Here is a 19,373-nt window from a genome sequence, read left to right on the forward strand (position 1 = left end):
ACTGTAAATGTTACATTCTTGTGCAGTTTCTCATAATGTAATTTTCTCTCATTTTGTTTAGTGACAGAATGCCAGGCTTTTTTTTTATTGTACTCGTTACCTCAGCATGGTGTAAATGTTGAAATTCTGCTTTCTCCAAGTGATGTTATGTATTTGTAAACCTGGAAACCACAGTAGACATTTTTAGTTGAAAGGAACATGTACCAACAATCACTAACACTTTGAACCTTTATCAGTAGTTCTAATGGAATAATTCAAAAACACTATAAAGTTGTATAAACAGTATAACGTTGTGTCTATGGGCAAATGGAGCTTGCTTTTAAAATCAGTGTAGAATTAGGTGCAGTATGCAGAGTAAGTTGGAATCTCATTATAAATGGAAATTTGGCAAAGTACAATATGTAAACAATGAAAAAACAGATACACAATAAGATCGAATGGTATTATATGAATTTTATTGACATTGAAAATGTAATGATAATTTTAATAAATGTACTTATGCTCTCTGATGAGATGGGCATACAAATAAGTAATGCAAGTCACATCCATTACACTAGCTATTAACTGATATACTCCAGGAACAGAGAAAAGATTATGGTGAAAATAGAATCTTCTGATGAGGATAAATGCTTTTGATATCAGTTTGAGATGCTTCTAAAATCATTTAAAATTCATTGACAGGTGTATTTCACCTGCAGTTGTCCATCTTCTGATCTGCACTTAACCTCTTCAAGCTGCATTATATTTCCTTAGACTTGTAGAGGGAGAGGCAATTTAGACACAAACAAAGCCTTGTTTACACTGGCATTCGAAGGTGGTAAAAACAAAAAACTGCCCCCCCCTCTTGCCCCAGACTGCTCATCTTAACCTAATATGGCAGCTGAAGGAGGTGTTACAGAAATCTTTGTCTTTGGTGGTCAGCACCAACCACCAAATTAGACACATGCAAGAGAATTGGACCTTTGTTGCCACTGACCTGATTCTCGCTGTTGCGGTGCAGCAGGCTTTCAATGGTTAAAGCAGACATCAACAAGGCAGCATATCATCTCTGAGCTGCCTGTCAACAGCCCTCCAAAACGTGGTCTGTCATGGATCACTTTTCAGGGGGCATCGGGAATGTTAACAAAACTGTTTTCTAGTCAAACTGTGTTTAGCATTTCTCTACTGGAGACAGGATAGACCTCTTTTTTCCAAGGGTAGTTAGATATTCGGTGAAAAAGTCCCCACTGTCAGAAATCACTGAATCAACATCGCTTGATATGATGGGATCTGTGAGTTTTTTTTTGTTCAACCCTCTGGTTGAAAAACTCAACAGGTATACCCTACTTATGTTTTGTGTGATCTTTAGCTTTGTTGATGTTTTCAGTGAATGCGTTAATGGATTACATTGTCTTTATTTTCTCCTCTGTCTTCTGTAGTCCATGCAGTATGACAAAGATCAGATAGCCACACTGACCCAGGATAATGCTGCACTTCGGGAACAAATAGAAATGTTACAGAATGAAGCAAAGACGTAAGTTTGTTACAATTTCAAACTGCATACATATACTTATTACTTTGGTCCCATACAGCATGATAACTAAAGCTGCCAGTTTGTGACAGATTAGACACTGGCAAACAAAGCTGTAAGAACGGCCTAGTAAACCTTTCCCACTCCCTTCATGCTCCAGTTTTGTGCTAGTGTCCTAGGAGAATGGACATCTCTCCTCAGAGGAAAACAATCTTTTTTTTTTTTTTTACTTTTTCTTCTTTGCCCTCTGAGCAATACCATAGTGGGATACCTGGACAACCTCCTACTATGGTAGCAGCTGGCACAGATCCATCAGTGTCCATCAAACTGTTCAAACTTTGTAGAGGTTCAGACCTTGAACCCCCCAAAACTCAGTGCTGGAACAGACTCACTATTTGGAGTCCCTAGGCCTTCTAGCCAACCAACCGTTCGCGTGTGCATGAGAGTCCTGAACTTTATTGTGGCTTCTTTAAGGCAGTTCCATATGCCCCGTTTCACTGCAGACTGTTGCAGCTTAGTATTCTACTGGCATGGGACAAGAAGGCTCAGTCTCTGGACCATTGCATGTGCCTTTCGCTCAAAATCGATCTTCCACCTCCCTCTAATCTGAAAGTTTTTTATGATGGATGCAGCTGTACCGCGCAGCTCGTCCAACATGCCACCACGCACCATTCATCCCAGATGGGGCTACTTGATCCGCAGTGAGGTTAGCAGTGGAGACATGCACGGAGACCTATAGTGGCAATGTTACATTGACGGCCAAAACTGGGCATATTGTCACTGTCGTACCTGGAGCACTGAGCAGTATCATATCTGATCTGGGCTGTATTTACATTGAGAGCTGGTTCTGGGACTGTGTTCGCTCTGGGAAGCTCGCATATGGGGCAAGTCACTCTTGCTTGCAGTCCATGCATGGATGGTTTGTGTACTGCTCCATGACTTGATAAACCTGCAGCCCAATCTTTTATTTGGCTCCCATGCCAGCCCTGTTTGTTACATTGCTATAGGGGATCTGGCTCTGCTGCCATCTCCAACTTTTCCACTCAGCATAATACACGCTTTGCCCTGTTTATTTCCATTGCTAACGGGGATGGTTCCCATTGCTACTTCCAATATCATTGTTACAGTATGACATTAGTCATTACACTGTGAATGATAGACTCTTTGGCAACGGTGAATTCAATACAAGGTTGTTTAATCATATGTCATTCTTACCATGGGTCTCCACCGCCGTTGATGGTTGTCATGGACATCGATATCAACAATCTATTATGTACAATTAGCCGTTAACTTGCTCATCTAAATAGGGGATATTCCCCCTTATAGTTTTGATGTACTTACCAGTACTGGGCAATCTCATAATATCTTGCTTTTTATTTAGTCATGGTATGCTTACCTGTTCCTGTATGTGTGTGTGTGTGTGGTATGCCCAAGGCCCGGGCTGTTTTTATTGGTTGTGACAACGTTGTCATGTTTTAACGTCACTGGGTGAAGGGGGAACCATTTTTGGTGTTTTATTTTATTTGTATTTTATAAATAAAAAATAAATAAAACTTTTGGTATGCTTTGATATGTCCAATAAAGATTGTTACATTTGACTGGTTTAAACCACAATTTTTGTCCTCCTCTGGGACCTCATTTTTGGTGAATCTCTTTTCACATATTGTATTTTTAGATGCAGCCTTTTGTCCTGGGATGAAATTCTGTACACTTTCAGTGCAAGAGACTTGGTCACCAGAGAAGGCTTGAATCCTGATCAATATTCTGGATTCTCTTTTTTTCTTCCAACACTTGGACCTCTTGACTGCAAGGCCATCCAACCAGGATCTACTCAGAGAGTGCCATGGCAGTGGCTTACATCAACCATTAGGGAGGAAGCAGAAGTCTCACAGCTCAAAGAGAAGCTGATCAAATTCTGGCTTGGGTGGAACTTCATGTTCCAGCCTGGTCTGCCAGGCATATTCCAACTGTGAGGAATTGGCAGGCGAACTTCCTCAGTCATCAATGCCTGGACTCACCCTGGGGTGTTTGAAGACCTCTGTCGCAGGTGGGGAACACCAGACATGGGCCTATCATATTCCAGGTTCAACAAGAAACTGGGCAAGTTTGTTTCTAGATCCAGGGATACTGTAGCCTTCACAATGGATGCATAGGTGACTCCATGGGAACAGTTCAGATGGATAAACTCTTATCGGAGCCACATCTAGCCTATCTGATGTGGGGGTACTGTAAAAAATGTCAGGGGGTAGAAGATGGGAGGTCAGCAGGGCAGGGGATAGAGTCAGAAGTTTGTATTGCAGTGTACAGAGGCCATTAGTTTGTAGAGCAGTGTATAGTGGTCAACAAGGCAGAGGACAGGGGCCAGTAGTAGATGAGGCAGACTTCACAAGTCAGTAGTAAGTGACGCAGAGTTCAGGGGTCAGTAGTAAGTGACGCAGAGGACAGATTTTGCCTAATAGTAGGAGAAGCTTAAAGGGGAGGATTAAACAGAACCTGTGCCTAGTCACTGTATACTGTGCACACATATATCACAGTCTTTGTACCCACAAAATACTCTTACTATGTCACAAGTGATAATCTCACAGATACACAAACCTTAGAACGAAGAATCATATTTAAATATTTAAACGTTTTCATCACATAAACTTTTCTGCATAAAAAAACGATCATTTTGTCTGCCTGAACCTACCTTAAAAAAGAACTTCATTAAAACCAGCAACTGTTGGGACAGGGAGCACTTTGGTCAGGACTATGTAATGTGTATAGAGTGCAGGGGTCAGGAGTAAGTAACATACAAAACAACATGTAGAGTGCAGCATCAGGACATGCCTGTAGGTACAAGTGAGCAAGTGGTGTTTACTGTGTCTTTAAGGTCCCTGAGATTCCTTCCCACTACCTCTGGGTTCCCAGAGCCCCCTTACACCAGGGTCCCATAGTCCCCATCCTTACATCAGGCTCCCCATAGTCCCCCTCTGTACATCAGGCTCCCCATAGTCCCCCTCTGTACATCAGGCTCCCCATAGTCCCCCTTTATACATCAGGCTCCCCATAGTCCCCCTCTATACATCAGGCTTCCGATCATCCTCTATACATCAGGCTTCCCATAGTCCCCCTCTATACATCAGGCTTCCTATAGTCCCCCTCTATACATCAGGCTCCCCATAGTCCCTCTCCTTACATCAGGGTCCCCACAGTCCCCCCTCTTTACGTCAAGTTCCCCCTAGCCCCTCTTCTTACGTATAGGGTCCCCATAGTCCCCCCTCTTTACATCAGGGTGCCCATAGACCCCCTCCTTACATCAGTGTCCCCACAGTCCCCCTCCATACATCAGGGTCCCCTGGTTCAGCCCCACCTCCTCTCTCTTCTCATTGGCTCACTGGCTGTGATTGACAGCAGTGGGAGCCAATGTCTCCCGCTGCTGCTCCAGCCCTGCGGGTGCTCCTGGCACTTCTTCTCTGCCAAGTACCCCCCTAGCCCATAGGGGCACTCGTGTGTGCTTGCTCACAGTGCATGGTTAATTATTAACAGCAGCAGGAGCCAATGAGGAAAGAGAGAGTCGACAGAGCCTCTGCTCTCGTGCATATAGCTGGGTTGAGATAGGGCTCTGAAAAAGTATTTAGGGGAGGGGGATGGAGGGAGGAGCTGCTTACAGAAGGCTTTTTATCCTAATGCATATAATGCATTAAGGTAAAAAAAACAAAAAAAAAACCTGCCTTTAGAACCACATTAAGCTTGTAATTTGCCATTTTGTACTTCACATTAATGTTTAATGTAATACAGGGAGAAGTAGTTTCAAATGTAAAGCAGTACTTTACTCATAACAATTGATTTAAAAAAATGTTCTTTAGCAAGGAACATACATTACACAATAATAATTATGCTACCAAATTAAGTGTGTGTTGTAAATTGCCTCCAGCATTGTTCCTGGTTGCCATTTTGTTGAAGCCCAGAGCCCTGAGCAACAGTTAAAGCAGAACTAAACCCTTCTTTCCTTTTCATCCAAGGAAGGTACCATCTGTTTGATTGCTATTGTGATTATTGAAATGTGGTTACATACTTGGAATGACATATTGTTGTAATGTTCTAAAACTGTTTTTGTTTGTTCTACTAAAGGGCAATTACTGAGCAAAAGCAGAGAATGAGGAGGTTAGGCACAGATCTGACAAGTGCTCAGAAGGAAATGAAAGCCAAACACAAAGCTTATGAGAATGCAGTGGGGATCCTAAGTCGTCGCCTCCAAGAAGCTTTGACAGCAAAAGAAGCTGCAGAAGCAGAGCTCAATAAGCTCAAAGCACAAATCTCTGAAAGGGGAGATAGTCAAGCATTTGAGGTATCATATGGGATATTGGGAGCAACACATTGCTTTGACATGAAGGCTAAATGCTACACGGAATAGAATATTTTCGGTTTTTTAACTAATTTCATAAAAACAAAATTAAACCGTATCATTGTATAGAATAAAAGGTGCTTTGCACATGAATGTCTTCTGTTGTTTTATGAATGCATATAATATAACTTGTTCTCTAACAGGAAAAATTAAAAGAATTAAAAAGTGAACTGCAAGCTGTTGGTCAAAGTAAGGCCATGCTGGAACGTGAGCTACAAGAGGTTATATCATTGACTAGCCAGGAACTGGAAGAATACAGGGAGAAGGTCCTTGAACTTGAAGATGAGGTAAGCTAGGCTCTAGGTTTATTTTTTTTCGCAATTCATAAAGATGGCCTATATTTTGTAAAATTTAGGTCAAGTGACCTGCTGATAAAGAAATAAGAAAGGGTGGAATCCTTGTTAGGTTTTTATTGCTGTGCCTACATTATTTATTTAGCATCAATAGTTTATGCAGCACTTTACGTACTGTATGTTCACATCAGTCCTTGCGATCAAGGAGAATATAATCTAAGGTCCCTATCTCGCATACATACATACAAACACACACACTTGGTCCTATTTAGACAGGAGCCACTTAACCTACTAGCATGTCTTTGGAGTGTGCAAGGAAAGTCGGAGTAACCCCAAGCAAGCACAGAGAGAACATGTAAATTCACTGCAGATAGTGTAGTCTCCTGCACCTGTCCCCTCAGTGGCGCTGCCAGTGTAATGGTAGTGCCGAAGAAGAAGACGAAAGTTGGAAACCGGATCTCGGCTTCACAATGAGGCTTGGAGCGCAGGTGGAGCCGCTCCATCTGTGCTCGCCACACAAGGATTTCCCCTCGCATTTGGCAAGCGGCTTTTTCAAGCCCTGGTGTAGTGACTTGGATTCGAACAAGGGGCGTAGGGAGCCCAGTGCTGCAAGGCAGAAGTGCTACATACTTTACATTTATCACCAGAACCGGAGGTAAGAAAAGATCTTCAAGTTCTAGCAGTGACAACTGACTAATTTGGTCTCTACTTGGTAGAGATTTCCCTTCACTTCCTGTTGTGGTTCCCGGAAATGAACTGAAGGGAAACCTCCTCAACAGGATTCAGGCAGAGAGAAGAAAGTTTTGACTATTTTGATACATTTTTAGTCTTTTATTGGTCTTGTTAGCTGTTTCTAGTGTCAGTGAAATTTCAAAAAGTGTCTGTGTTCTTAGGATACAGTTTTAAGATTTGTAATAATTGTTTTAGAAGCTTCAGGTATGTGTTTTTTGTTTTAAAATCTTGCTTCAGCTCCAGGAATCTCGTGGTTTTAAGAGAAAAATTAAAAAATTGGAAGAAATAAATAAGAAGCTGACTCTAGAACTAGAACATGAACGAGGAAAGTTGTCTGGACTTGCACAGTCCAATGCTACTTTGCGTGAACATAACAACGTTCTTGAGGCTGCACTGGCAAAAAGAGAGGCAGACCTGGTCCAACTGAACCTGCAGGTACAGAATAAGTGGACACACCTTCTGTCTGTGAAATGACTGAAGTAGATATCCTAGATGATTTTCTTTCCTAAATAAATTGGAGTACGGCTGATTGATGTTTGTTTATATTTAAAAAGTAGATCGAGGTAGCAAAACTCTATATAGTCTATGAACCTGTAAGTCATGTCTGTACCCTTAGCAGGAAAACAATGGAATTTGTTAACTGTTTGACAAAAAGTTTGTAGTTCCATTTTTATAAAAGTGTTAGCGATATTGGAAAATTTAATTTCTAGATTAGTTAAAAAAATGTTCTATGCATTTAAAACATTAAATTTAAATCCATTCTGCAAACGTTTTAAAAATGCAGTAAAATAAAGCTCCTGACATGTCGAGAATTATTTTCAAACAACAAAAAAATGCTTCCCAAACAATCTTCTTGTGTGTCTTCCCAGTTGAAACACACCACCACCACCACCCAGAGGTAAGTTAAACTTACGAGAAGAATGGATCTTTCTTAACACTGTGGAAAACCTCTGGTTATAAAGATTTATGGAAATAAGTGTCAGATTGGAGAAGTTTGGCTGCTGCAGTACTCCTTTCTGCTGTTTTAGACCTTTGTGTATAAAAAAAAAAAATACTTTTTTTTTTCTAGTTCTTCTTACCTCTGGGCGGCTAGTGGAGTATGCCACCAGCGTTTGGGATGCTGTACACATATTTTCTTCAAGGAACTCACTTTTTGAACTTTCTCACAGTCACTGGGATTGGATTTTGGTAGTACACTTTGATTTTGAATTTTAAGTGTATATTACCCCAACATTTTATATTCCTGATGTGTATGGTATACTATGCACTTGTTTGAAAATGTAACCTGTTTGCTTTGCTTTGCTATGCTTTCTTTGTGCGATATACCTGGGGATCCTGCCAGGCCCCTGCTTTCCTATTTCAAACTGACCATGCTTGGCATAGAAGAACATCCTTCACAGTGTGGTCAGGTTTCTGGCTGTGGTGGGAGCACAGCCTGCCTATCCACCATTGGCCAAGACTTGTGCTGACATGCTGCCCTGCACAGCTGTTCATTGGGAAAATGGGTGTAGGGCTCTTTCTTTGCTTCCTGCTGACACGCCCCCCTGCAATCTCCACCCTCTATGTCTCCAAGCTCCTTATGCAGCTGAGAACAGAGGTTATGTGATTACTTGTAAAAAAAAAAAAAAAAGTACCAAAAAGGTACTTATATTTTTATATATATATATATATATATATATATATACACACATACAGTGGGGCAAAAAAGTATTTAGTCAGCCACCGATTGTGCAAGTTCTCCCACTTAAAAAGATGAGAGAGGCCTGTAATTGGCATCATAGGTAGACCTCAACTATGAGAGACAAAATGTGAAAAAAATCCAGACCATCACATTGGCTGATTTGGAAAGAATTTATTTGCAAATTGTGGTGGAAAATAAGTATTTGGTCAATATCAAAAGTTCATCTCAATACTTTGTTATATATCCTTTGTTGGCAATGACAGAGGTCAAACGTTTCCTGTAAGTCTTCACAAGGTTGGCACACACTGTTGCTGGTATGTTGGCCCATTCCATACAGATCTCCTCTGGAGCAGTGATGTTTTGGGTCTGTCGCTGGGCAACACGGACTTTTAACTCTCTCCAAAGGTTTTCTATGGGGTTGAGATCTAGAGACTGGCTAGGCCACTCCAGGACCTTTTAAATGCTTCTTACGAAGCCACTCCTTCGTTGCCCGGGTGGTATGTTTGGGATCATTGTCATGTTGGAAGACCCAGCCACGTTTCATCTTCAATGCCCTTGCTGATGGAAGGAGGTTTGCACTCAAAATCTCACGATACATGGCCCCATTCATTCTGTCCTGTACATAGATCAGTCGTCCTGGTCCCTTTGCGGAGAAACAGCCCCAAAGCATGATGTTGCCATCCCCATGCTTCACAGTAGGTATGGTGTTCTTTGGATGCAACTCAGCATTCTCTCTCCTGCAAACACGACGAGTTGTGTTTCTACGAAACAGTTCTATTTTGGTTTCATCTGACCATATGACATTCTCGCAATCCTCTTCTGGATCATCCAAATGCTCTCTAGCAAACTTCAGACGGGCCCGGACATGTACTGGCTTAAGCAGGGGGACACGTCTGGCACTGCAGGATCTAAATCCCTGGCGGCGTAGTGTGTTACTGATGGTAGCCTTTGTTACGTTGGTCCCAGCTCTCTGCAGGTCATTCACTAGGTCCCCCCGTGTGATCCTGGGATTTTTGCTCACCGTTCTTGTGATCATTTTGACCCCACGGGGTGAGATCTTGCGTGGAGCCCCAGATCGAGGGAGATTATCAGTGGTCTTGTATGTCTTCCATTTTCTAATTATTGCTCCCACAGTTGATTTGTTCACACCAAGCTGCTTGCCTATTGCAGATTCAGTCTTCCCAGCCTGGTGCAGGTCTCCAATTTTGTTTCTGGTGTCCTTCGACAGCTCTTTGGTCTTCACCATAGTGGTGTATGGAGTGTGACTGAGGTTGTGGACAGGTGTCTTTTATACTGATAAGTTCAAACAGGTGTCATTGATACAGGTAATGAGTGCAGGACAGAGGAGCCTCTTAAAGAAGAAGGTACAGGTCTGTGAGAGCCAGAAATCTTGCTTGTTTGTAGGTGACCAAATACTTATTTTCCACCATAATTTGCAAATAAATTCTTTCCAAATCAGCCAATGTGATTGTTTGGATGTTTTCGCATTTTGTCTCTCATAGTTGAGGTCTACCTATGATGCCAAGGCTTGTCTCATCTTTTTAAGTGGGAGAACTTGCACAATTGGTGGCTGACTAAATACTTTTTTGCCCCATTGTATATATACACACAAATGTTTTGCCTTGTAAATCTATTTTAAATTGAATGGGTTGTTTTACAAGGTAAAGGTTCACATATACTTTAAAAGAGAAGTTCAGGAATATAAAAAATAACCATACTTACCTAGGTGGCTGCAGCACCGTTCCCATCTGCAGCTCAAACACGGCTGATCATTCACTTCTCCCTCTCCTTTCTGAGCAGAGAGCGGTGACTGTTAGGAGTGGGAGCTGCTGGCTCGAGCTCTCAGCATCATGCTGAAGGACTAAACCAGCTGCTGGTCCAGGCATCTGGGTGGATCCTGACTGTAAAGTCGGGATCTTTCCCGAACGTGGACCAGGACCAGACATCAGCTGACAGCGGGTCACAGGAGTGCAGAACAAGCTGCACTCCTGTGATTCATAGGATAAGTATAGCCAAAATAGCTCTGGCTATATTTCTCCTTTAAGCATTTATTATCTGTTTAAGCAAGCACTTTGTTTTGAAATTGATATCTTAATTATGGTTTTACGTGCAGTGTTTAGGATGAAAAAAATGAAGATTGGTTTCTTAAGTTAGGAAGCTAATTTGGTAAATCAGCCCCAAATCACTATGTAATGCTTTTAAGAATTCATAATAGTTAAAAGCTTTTCTGTTAGCAGCAACAGTGCTGTTACTCTTGCTGCCCGCAGCATTAGCACGTAAGCTATAGTCAGCACAGCCGATTTGAGGTAACACTGTCCTGATTTCGGAAGGGGTGGGCTAGTGTTAGCAAGTAGAATATCTGCACTGTTCTGGAAGGATAGGTATTATTGGGGGGCTTGCAGAGGAAACGAAAGAGAAAGATAAAACGCACAGCAAATTTGCTTTGAATATTTGACTGTAGTTCTACTAAAAGCTAGATCATCAGCTAACAGACTAGTTTTATATTCCCTACCTTGTGCAGACCAGTGACAATTTAAAATGACTTGGTAAGTTTAGGTAGGCTTCTTGAGATACATACCAATTGTATGATGCAAGAAAATAAGCCTTTAGGCCTTTACTTTTTAGGTAGGTGTCTTTGAGTTTAGATATAAGACTGAAACAAATAAACTATTAAGAAAAGGTTATTAAAAGCACCAAAAAAAATGTGCTCCCACTACATTAGATGTGAATGAGGCATCAAAGTAAAATTGGCATGTTTACATAAGGACAATTACAGCTGAGTGTCTTCATTTACTCCTTCCCATGCACTTCTGTAAAACTGGCTATACAGTATGCAATCTGATTTTACAGTCTCTGTACAGCTTCCTTTAGATTTACCAGAACTGTGGAATAGGAGGACCCACCTGAAAGATCCATTCAATTTGTATCAAATCAGGCAGGCCCTTGCACTACATAGCTGATGGTAGATCTAAAGGAGATTGCACGGTGTAAGGCCACTTTTAAGGGCCAGTTCACATCACAAAAATGTTCTCTAGATTAGTTCCAAATGCATTTCTGCATGCGCTTTTTTGATGTGTATCCAGTGCATTTTTTATGCGTATCCAGATGCCTATTTAGATGTTTTTTTCCCTCCATTTTGGGTCATTACAATTGCTAAATCTATATTTTCATCAAAACAATGCTTCTGGGTCACTTTTCCTGTCAGATCACTTCCTGTTTATCCCTTTGAATTGTCCTTTGTGTGCTGCTGTGTAGAGAAGATGTCTGCACTTTCAGGCTTATTCATGGTGATGGCCATTGCACTGCTGAGACTGCATGACCACAAAAGAAGGTGTTATTGTGTATATCCACTGTTGATGGAGCTGGAAAGCAATGTTTGACACTGTATGCAGACCTTCGTCAACATCCGGACACTTTTTGTAACTTTAGACTGATGTCAACTGAAAGGTAAGTATTGCAAATAATTTTATTTTTTAGATACATTTATTTAAAATAATGGGATAGGACACCTGGAATGTGTCTGGACAGCTTTTTTTTCCACACAAATAGAACTTTCTTTTGGTGGTATTTGATCACCCCTGGGATTTTTATTTTTTTTAATATATAACCAATAAAAGACCATAATTTTGAAAAAAAAAACAGTATTTTGTTGTTTTCTCTTATAAAACATATCCAATAAAATCAAATGTCTTCATAAATTAAGGCCACAATGTATTCTTCTATATTTTGGATAACTGGGTAAATCTGCGAAGAAGTGACTTGTCAGTTCTCTCCATATCTTGCCTTTCCTGGCATTGTCTTTGTAATGAGGGTCCTGAGGATCATATACAGTCAGGTCCATAAATATTGGGACATCGACACAATTCTAGCATTTTTGGCTCTATATACCAACACAATGGATTTGAAATGAAACGAACAAGATGTGCTTTAACTGCAGAATGTCCGCTTTAATTTGAGGGTATTTACATCCAAATCAGGTGAACGGTGTAGGAATTACAACAATTTGCATATGTGCCTCCCACTTGTTAAGGGACCAAAAGTAATGGGACAATTGGCTTCTCAGCTGTTCCATGGCCAGGTGTGTGTTATTCCCTCATTATCCCAATTACAATGAGCAGATAAAAGGTCCAGAGTTCATTTCAAGTGTGCTATTTGCATTTGGAATCTGTTGCTGTCCACTCTCAAGATGACATCCAAAGAGCTGTCACTATCAGTGAAGCAAGCCATCATTAGGCTGAAAAAGCAAAACAAACCCATCAGAGAGATAGCAAAAACATTAGGCGTGGCCAAAACAACTGTTTGGAACATTCTTAAAAAGAAGGAACGCACCGGTGAGCTCAGCAACACCAAAAGACCCGGAAGACCACGGAAAACAACTGTGGTGGATGACCGAAGAATTCTTTCCCTGGTGAAGAAAACACCCTTCACAACAGTTGGCCAGATCAAGAACACTCTCCAGGAGGTAGGTGTCTGTGTGTCAAAGTCAACAATCAAGAGAAGACTTCACCAGAGTGAATACAGAGGGTTCACCACAAGATGTAAACCATTGGTGAGCCTCAAATACAGGAAGGCCAGATTAGAGTTTGCCAAACGACATCTAAAAAAGCCTTCACAGTTCTGGGACAACATCCTATGGACAGATGAGACCAAGAGCAACTTGTACCAGAGTGATGGTAAGAGAAGAGTATGAGAAGGAAAGGAACTGCTCATGATCCTAAGCATACCACCTCATCAGTGAAGCATGGTGGTAGTGTCATGGCGTGGGCATGTATGGCTGCCAATGGAATTGGTTCTCTTGTATTTATTGATGTGACTGCTGACAAAAGCAGCAGGATGAATTCTGAAGTGTTTCGGGCAATATTATCTGCTCATATTCAGCCAAATGCTTCAGAACTCATTGGACGCCGCTTCACAGTGCAGATAGACAATGACCCAAAGCATACTGCAATAGCAACCAAAGAGTTTTTTAAGGGAAAGAAGTGGAATGTTATGCAATGGCCCAGTCAAACACCTGACCTGAATCCGATTGAGCATGCATTTCACTTGCTGAAGACAAAACTGAAGGGAATCATTTTGAGGGGCGGAGCCTAGACATGGCGGCGTAGGAGAGCACGGAGCGGGTGCTCTCCGAGTCATCTACACCATCCCAGATGCCTGCAGAAGAGTGACCCGGGGACTTACCCACGAGTGACGGCTCCAGAGCGGGTCCGGCGGCCCGGGAGTGGAGAGAAGGTGTGCTGGGCGGCGGGGCTTGCTGAAGGAGGTCCGGACTGACGTGCGGGGCTGCTGGGAGAGCGGGGAGTCACGGAGTCGACACGTGGGAAACCGCAGAGCACTACTGGGAAGGGGAGAAAACCGGCCGGCATCCGAAGTGAGAGTGAGGCTCGCTCCCCCCTTGCAGCATACAGGAGAAACCATATGTTCAATGGGTAACCTGCTCCCCGTGTGTTTTAAGTTTATACACAGGGGAGTAGGGTCTGAAAAAGAAGACCCAGAGGAGTTCCCCTGAAGAGAGCAGTGGGAAGCTGAAGCTAGCAGCTGGTGGCTCGTAGCTGCCTCACCAGAAGAAAAGCAACCAGAGGGTGAGTGTGAGCAGCACAACCTAGCAAACTGTGAGAAAATAGTGACTGTATGCTTAAAGAGGGGTAGACTTCCTGGGGAAGATTGAATGAGTGTAAGAGGAACTAGCAGCCCTGGAAGAAGGAGAACATAGTGGGAAAGTGGAAAATAAGTGCGTGTTGAAATCTAGATACCTGGTCTGTAGCTGTTAAACCAAGGTGGTTCCTGTATTTAATTGAATAAAACTTATAGAAGAGATGAAGAATAAAAACGTTAAAAGTAGTGGGCTAAAGGGGTCCCAAGTAGGCACGATAAAAAAATATACATCTCAAGGTAATGTGACTCCAGAAAGATCTCAAGATATCGGTGATAAAAGTGAGATGGAAATGAGCTTGGAAGCTAGCCCTAGACTCTCCCTGGGAATAAAGCATAATAGCCAACAAATATCAGAGAATGTGGAGAGGAAAGATCTGGAAAGTGAACTACAAGTACCAAATAAGAAAGAGATGGCAGATATGTTCAAAAGTCTAGAAAAAACAATAAAACAAGAACTGACAATCATACAGAGCGATTTAGGGCAGTTGCTATTGCGGATGGAGGAGACAGAGGAAAGAATTAAAAACCACGCCCAATCTATCTCTGGTTTAGAAAAAAGGACAAAAGACATTAAGAAAGAGCAAAAAAGATTGCTGTATAGGATGGAAGTACAGGAAAACAGGGAGAGAAGGAAGAACTTCAGGGTAAAAGGTATCCCGGAGTCCGTAAAGGGAGAGGAAGTGAGAGACTTTATCTGTAAAATCCTAAACTCCATAAGAGATAGACCAGAAACAGAACAGGTGAATCTGGAAGAGGTTTTTAGAATTGGAAGGATTCAACATGGAAATGGAGAAAAGAAATCCAGAGACATAATTGTCCAATTCCAAAAGATGGGTGATAAAGAAGAGATATGGAGAAAGATTAAGGGAAGATCAGCTATTAAATATGGAGAAATAAATATACAGATATTTGCAGATTTAACAACAGAGACACTGCGGAGAAGAAGATCTCTGAAACCCCTGTTAGAGCAAATGAAAAAACAAAATGTGCACTATAGATGGGGTATTCCTGAGTGTCTAATCGGATGGAAGAATGGAGTTACAGCCTACTTGAGATTTCCTGAGGATTTAAGAGACTTTTGTGATAGACTTGATTTGCAAATTATAGAAATTTCTGGTTGGGAGGAGGAGGTAGGAGACAGTGGGGCCAGAGTAAAGGAAGACTGGCAGTTAATTAGGAGAGGGAGATAGAGGAGGGTTTTTTTTTTTTTTTTTCTCCCTACTTCTTGTTCGCTCGAATGAAGTACCTCTTAGTGGAACCATCTTGAGTTTATGAAATAGACAAGGGGCATCTGGGGGGGTGGGAGGTGGGAGAGGCCGTTCATGGGAGGAGCTCAACCCCAAGGTACAAAATCTATGAAGGGTTTAGATCCTCAACAGATTTATAGGCAAACTACAAGCCTAAAATGGGTGGGAGGGAGGGAGGGGGAGGGGGAAAGGCAAACTACAAGCCTAAAGCGGAAGGGAGGGAGGGAATTGGAAGGGGAGGGGGGAGAGGAGTTTTTTAAAACTGACATCTGGCATAAAAGAAGAGATAGAGGGAAAAGGAAGAAGAAAGGAGATGGTAAAATAGAAAGATGACAAATAAACAAAATATGGAGGAAATACAGTTCATAACTCATAATGTAAATGGGTTGAACTGCCCAGGCAAAAGATTTAGGTTATTCAGAGAACTACAGCATAGAGCGGCCTCAGTGGTATTCTTGCAAGAAATGCACCTCGAGTTAAAAAAAAACCTTAAGTTGAAATCTAGATACCATCCGGTTTGGTATTATGCGGACTCCCCAATTAAGAGAGCGAAGGGGGTGGCTATAGGATTTGCAAAAAATGTTAGGTTTGAACTAGAAGATAGGAATACCAATCCGGATGGGAGGTTTCTGTTTTTGAAAGGCAAACTGCAAGATATCGAGTGTATGCTAGCAAATATATATTGCCATAATAGGAAACCAGAGATGTTTTTGAAAGGGGTTCTGAAGAAATTGATGGATTTTTCTAAGGGATACTTAATAGTGGCAGGAGACTTCAACCTATGTATGGACCCACAAATAGACACAACTTCTACAGTGCCGAGAGAGGGAAACAAGTCGAGATTATTGAAGAAGGTGATGAGAGAGAGCCAACTGGTGGATAGCTGGAGAATAGCGAATAACAGAAACAGAGATTATACCTTTTATTCTAACGCTCATAAAACATACTCCAGATTAGATTATATATTGATAGACCATCGTCTCATCGAAGATTTGTCTAGTGTTAAGATAGAAGTAATGACCCTTTCGGATCATGCCCCGTTGCATTAAAATTAAGATGGGGAGGGAGGTCGTCGGAAGGCCTGACATGGAGGCTGTCAAGGTCCTACCTTTTCCCTGAGGTTATGTTACTCCATGTGCTGGCGTCCATCTTGGATTCTGCTGTGCATGATGGGAATCCTTTTATGCCTTCAGGTTTCTGTGGTCCATCCCCCAGAGGGGTGTGGCTGATGACATATAAGCCTGTGGCCCGCACATGCTCTTTGCACTTGTGTCTTGTGTCTTTGTGTTGCTATTACTCTGTTCTGACTCTCGTGACTCTCCTGGTATTCTGATTCGGCTTGTGACTTGACTATTCTTTGTATTCTCCTTTGATCTGACCCTCTGTTGCTGAACCCGGCTCGTGACCTGTGATTCTCGTCTGCTGTCCTGTACTGTTTTGTCCTGTTGTTGTTGACCCCGGCTTGTCTGACTACTCTTTTACACCAGCTACACGCCATTGGCGGCGGCCATTACTGCAACTGAGGTGTCTCGGGGGGCCACGACCTGGTTCCTGGCTGCGTCAAGTCCATCCCCACCATCAGGGGCCCTGGTGAAGGGCAGCCTGGGACTTAGACTCCGCGCCCTGAGGGACTTCGGTCTGTGGGTGGTGGTTGTCGTCAGCCAGTGCGTTACATTGTTAGGCCTGCCTGTCCGTTCCTCGGCTCCTGCCCTGACATTACACAAGTGCCATGAACCCTGACTGTGCAGGCACGCCTTCGCTCCCAACGCTAGTCGCCAGACTCGATCAACAGGATCAGTTCGCTCAGGCGTTGCAAACTCTGCTTGCACGCACTGCACACCTTGCTCCTGGTGCTATTAGGCCGGTAGTCACTCCGGTGGTCTCTCCCGCTGCTTCTCCGCCTATTGCGTCCACCACCTCGGTGGCTGCATCAGCGGCACCCAGAGGTATGACTGGCTCTGCCCCTCTTGCACAGCGCTTTGGGGGTGAGCCGAGTCAGTGTCGTGGGTTCCTCAACCAGGTGGGTATTTATTTTGAATTAATACCCCACGCCTTCCCGTCTGAGAGGTCTAAGGTTGGGTTCCTAATTTCACTACTCTCAGACAAGGCCTTGGCCTGGGCAAATCCCTTATGGGAGAGGAACGACCCAGTGATTCAAGATTTTTCCGGTTTTGTCGATGCCTTCCGTACGGCTCGTTCCGCCTCGGCGGCCAAGCTGCTCATGACCATGCATCAGGGTTCACGGACCGTGGCCGAGTACGCCATAGAGTTTCGTACCCTGGCGGCAGAGGTCGGTTGGAACAATGAGGCTCTGGTGGCTGCGTTTTCCCATGGTCTTTCTGACACACTGAAGGACGAGATTGCAGCTAAGGAACTGCCTGTGGTGTTGGAGGAGCTCATCTCTTTCCTGATCCTGATTGACACCAGGCTCAGGGAGAGGCCTTCACTCAAGAAACGCCTGCGGAGGCCTTCCAATCGACTGGCACCTGCGTTTTCTGTCCCCCCGTTCCTCCCTCTCCTCCCACGCCTCCTGGGGATGGATTGTCTGGTGGTGAGCCCATGCAGCTGGGGTTTGCTCGCCTTTCCGAGGGGTCTTGGTGGGCACTTTGGGCAGTCCTGTCCGGTCCGTCCGGGAAACGCTCGCACCTGAGATCCTGTCGGGGACAGACCTTAGGTGGAGTCTCCTCGTCCCCGGCGTTCCGCAGAGATAAGCCACTGATCACCGTTGTCCTCTCTTGGGCGGAGGGCTCGGTGACGGCCCAGGCGTTGGTAGATTCTGGGGCCAGCGGGTTGTTTATGGACAGCTCGTTTGCTGCCCAGCACTCCATTCCCCTGCAGGCTCGAGTTACCCCATTGGTTCTCGAGGCGATAGATGGCAGGCCCCTGCAACCACCGCAGGTTACCCACGAGACTGTGCCAGTGGAAGTAGCTATTGGGGCTGTTCACAGGGAGTTGGCCTGTTTCCAGGTGATTTCTTCTCCGCACTATTCGGTGGTTTTGGGGTATCCCTGGCTCCAGATGCACAATCCAACCTTCAATTGGCAAACAGCCGAGATTCTCTCGTGGTCTCCACAGTGTGGGGCCGGGTGCATCCGTGGGCCGGTTAAGGTGTTGTGTGCCTCCTCGGACTCTGCGTTGCCCTCTGATTATGGGGAGTACCAGGACGTGTTTGATAAGGTACGCGCTGGTGCCTTACCTGCTCATCGTCCTTACGACTGCGCCATATCCTTGCAACCCGGTGCCACTCCTCCACGTGGCAGGGTGTATCCTCTCTCGGTTGCGGAGAATAAGGCCATGGAGGAATACGTTGCGGATGCGCTTTCCCGGGGGCACATTCGTAAGTCTACTTCCCCAGCAGGAGCGGGCTTTTTCTTTGTAAAGAAGAAGGGTGGTGAATTGAGGCCTTGCATTGATTATAGGGGTCTTAATCGAATCAGCACTAAGAATGCCTACCCGATTTCCTTGATTACTGAGTTATTCGACCGCCTTAAGGGGGCAACAGTCTTTACCAAACTTGACCTTAGGGCGGCGTACAACCTCGTACGGATCAAACAGGGGGATGAGTGGAAGACTGCGTTTAACACCAGAACCGGTCACTACGAATACCTGGTGATGCCCTTCGGGTTGTGTAACGCGCCCGCAGTTTTTCAGGAATTCATAAATGATGTCCTTCGTGACTTGTTGCAGCAGTGCGTGGTAGTTTACTTGGATGACATCCTGGTTTACTCTGCCTCCATGGAGTCCCATATCCAGGATGTCAAGCAGGTGCTGCAACGATTATGTGAGAACGAACTTTTTTGTAAACTTGAGAAGTGCGAATTCCATCGATCCCAAGTTGCCTTTTTAGGCTACATCATTTTTGCGGAGG

General features: G+C 43.7%; 1 protein-coding gene across 2 annotated transcripts in view; it reads left to right on the forward strand.

Moving 5' to 3' along the window:
* The window catches only part of GOLGA3 (golgin A3), a 117,144-nt gene that overhangs the window by 56,989 nt on the left and 40,782 nt on the right, over positions 1 to 19,373 (forward strand). For both annotated transcript variants that reach the window (XM_089653661.1, XM_089653662.1), the window contains exons 14-17: positions 1,419 to 1,513; positions 5,624 to 5,840; positions 6,041 to 6,184; positions 7,160 to 7,357. In XM_089653661.1, the coding sequence (XP_089509787.1) occupies positions 1,419 to 1,513; positions 5,624 to 5,840; positions 6,041 to 6,184; positions 7,160 to 7,357 (654 nt within the window). The remainder of the gene's footprint in view (positions 1 to 1,418; positions 1,514 to 5,623; positions 5,841 to 6,040; positions 6,185 to 7,159; positions 7,358 to 19,373) is intronic.

This window comes from Staurois parvus, unplaced genomic scaffold, assembly GCF_062004578.1.
Source record: "Staurois parvus isolate SC_StPar_1 unplaced genomic scaffold, SC_StPar_1.0 ptg000719l, whole genome shotgun sequence".
Taxonomy (NCBI): domain Eukaryota; kingdom Metazoa; phylum Chordata; class Amphibia; order Anura; family Ranidae; genus Staurois; species Staurois parvus.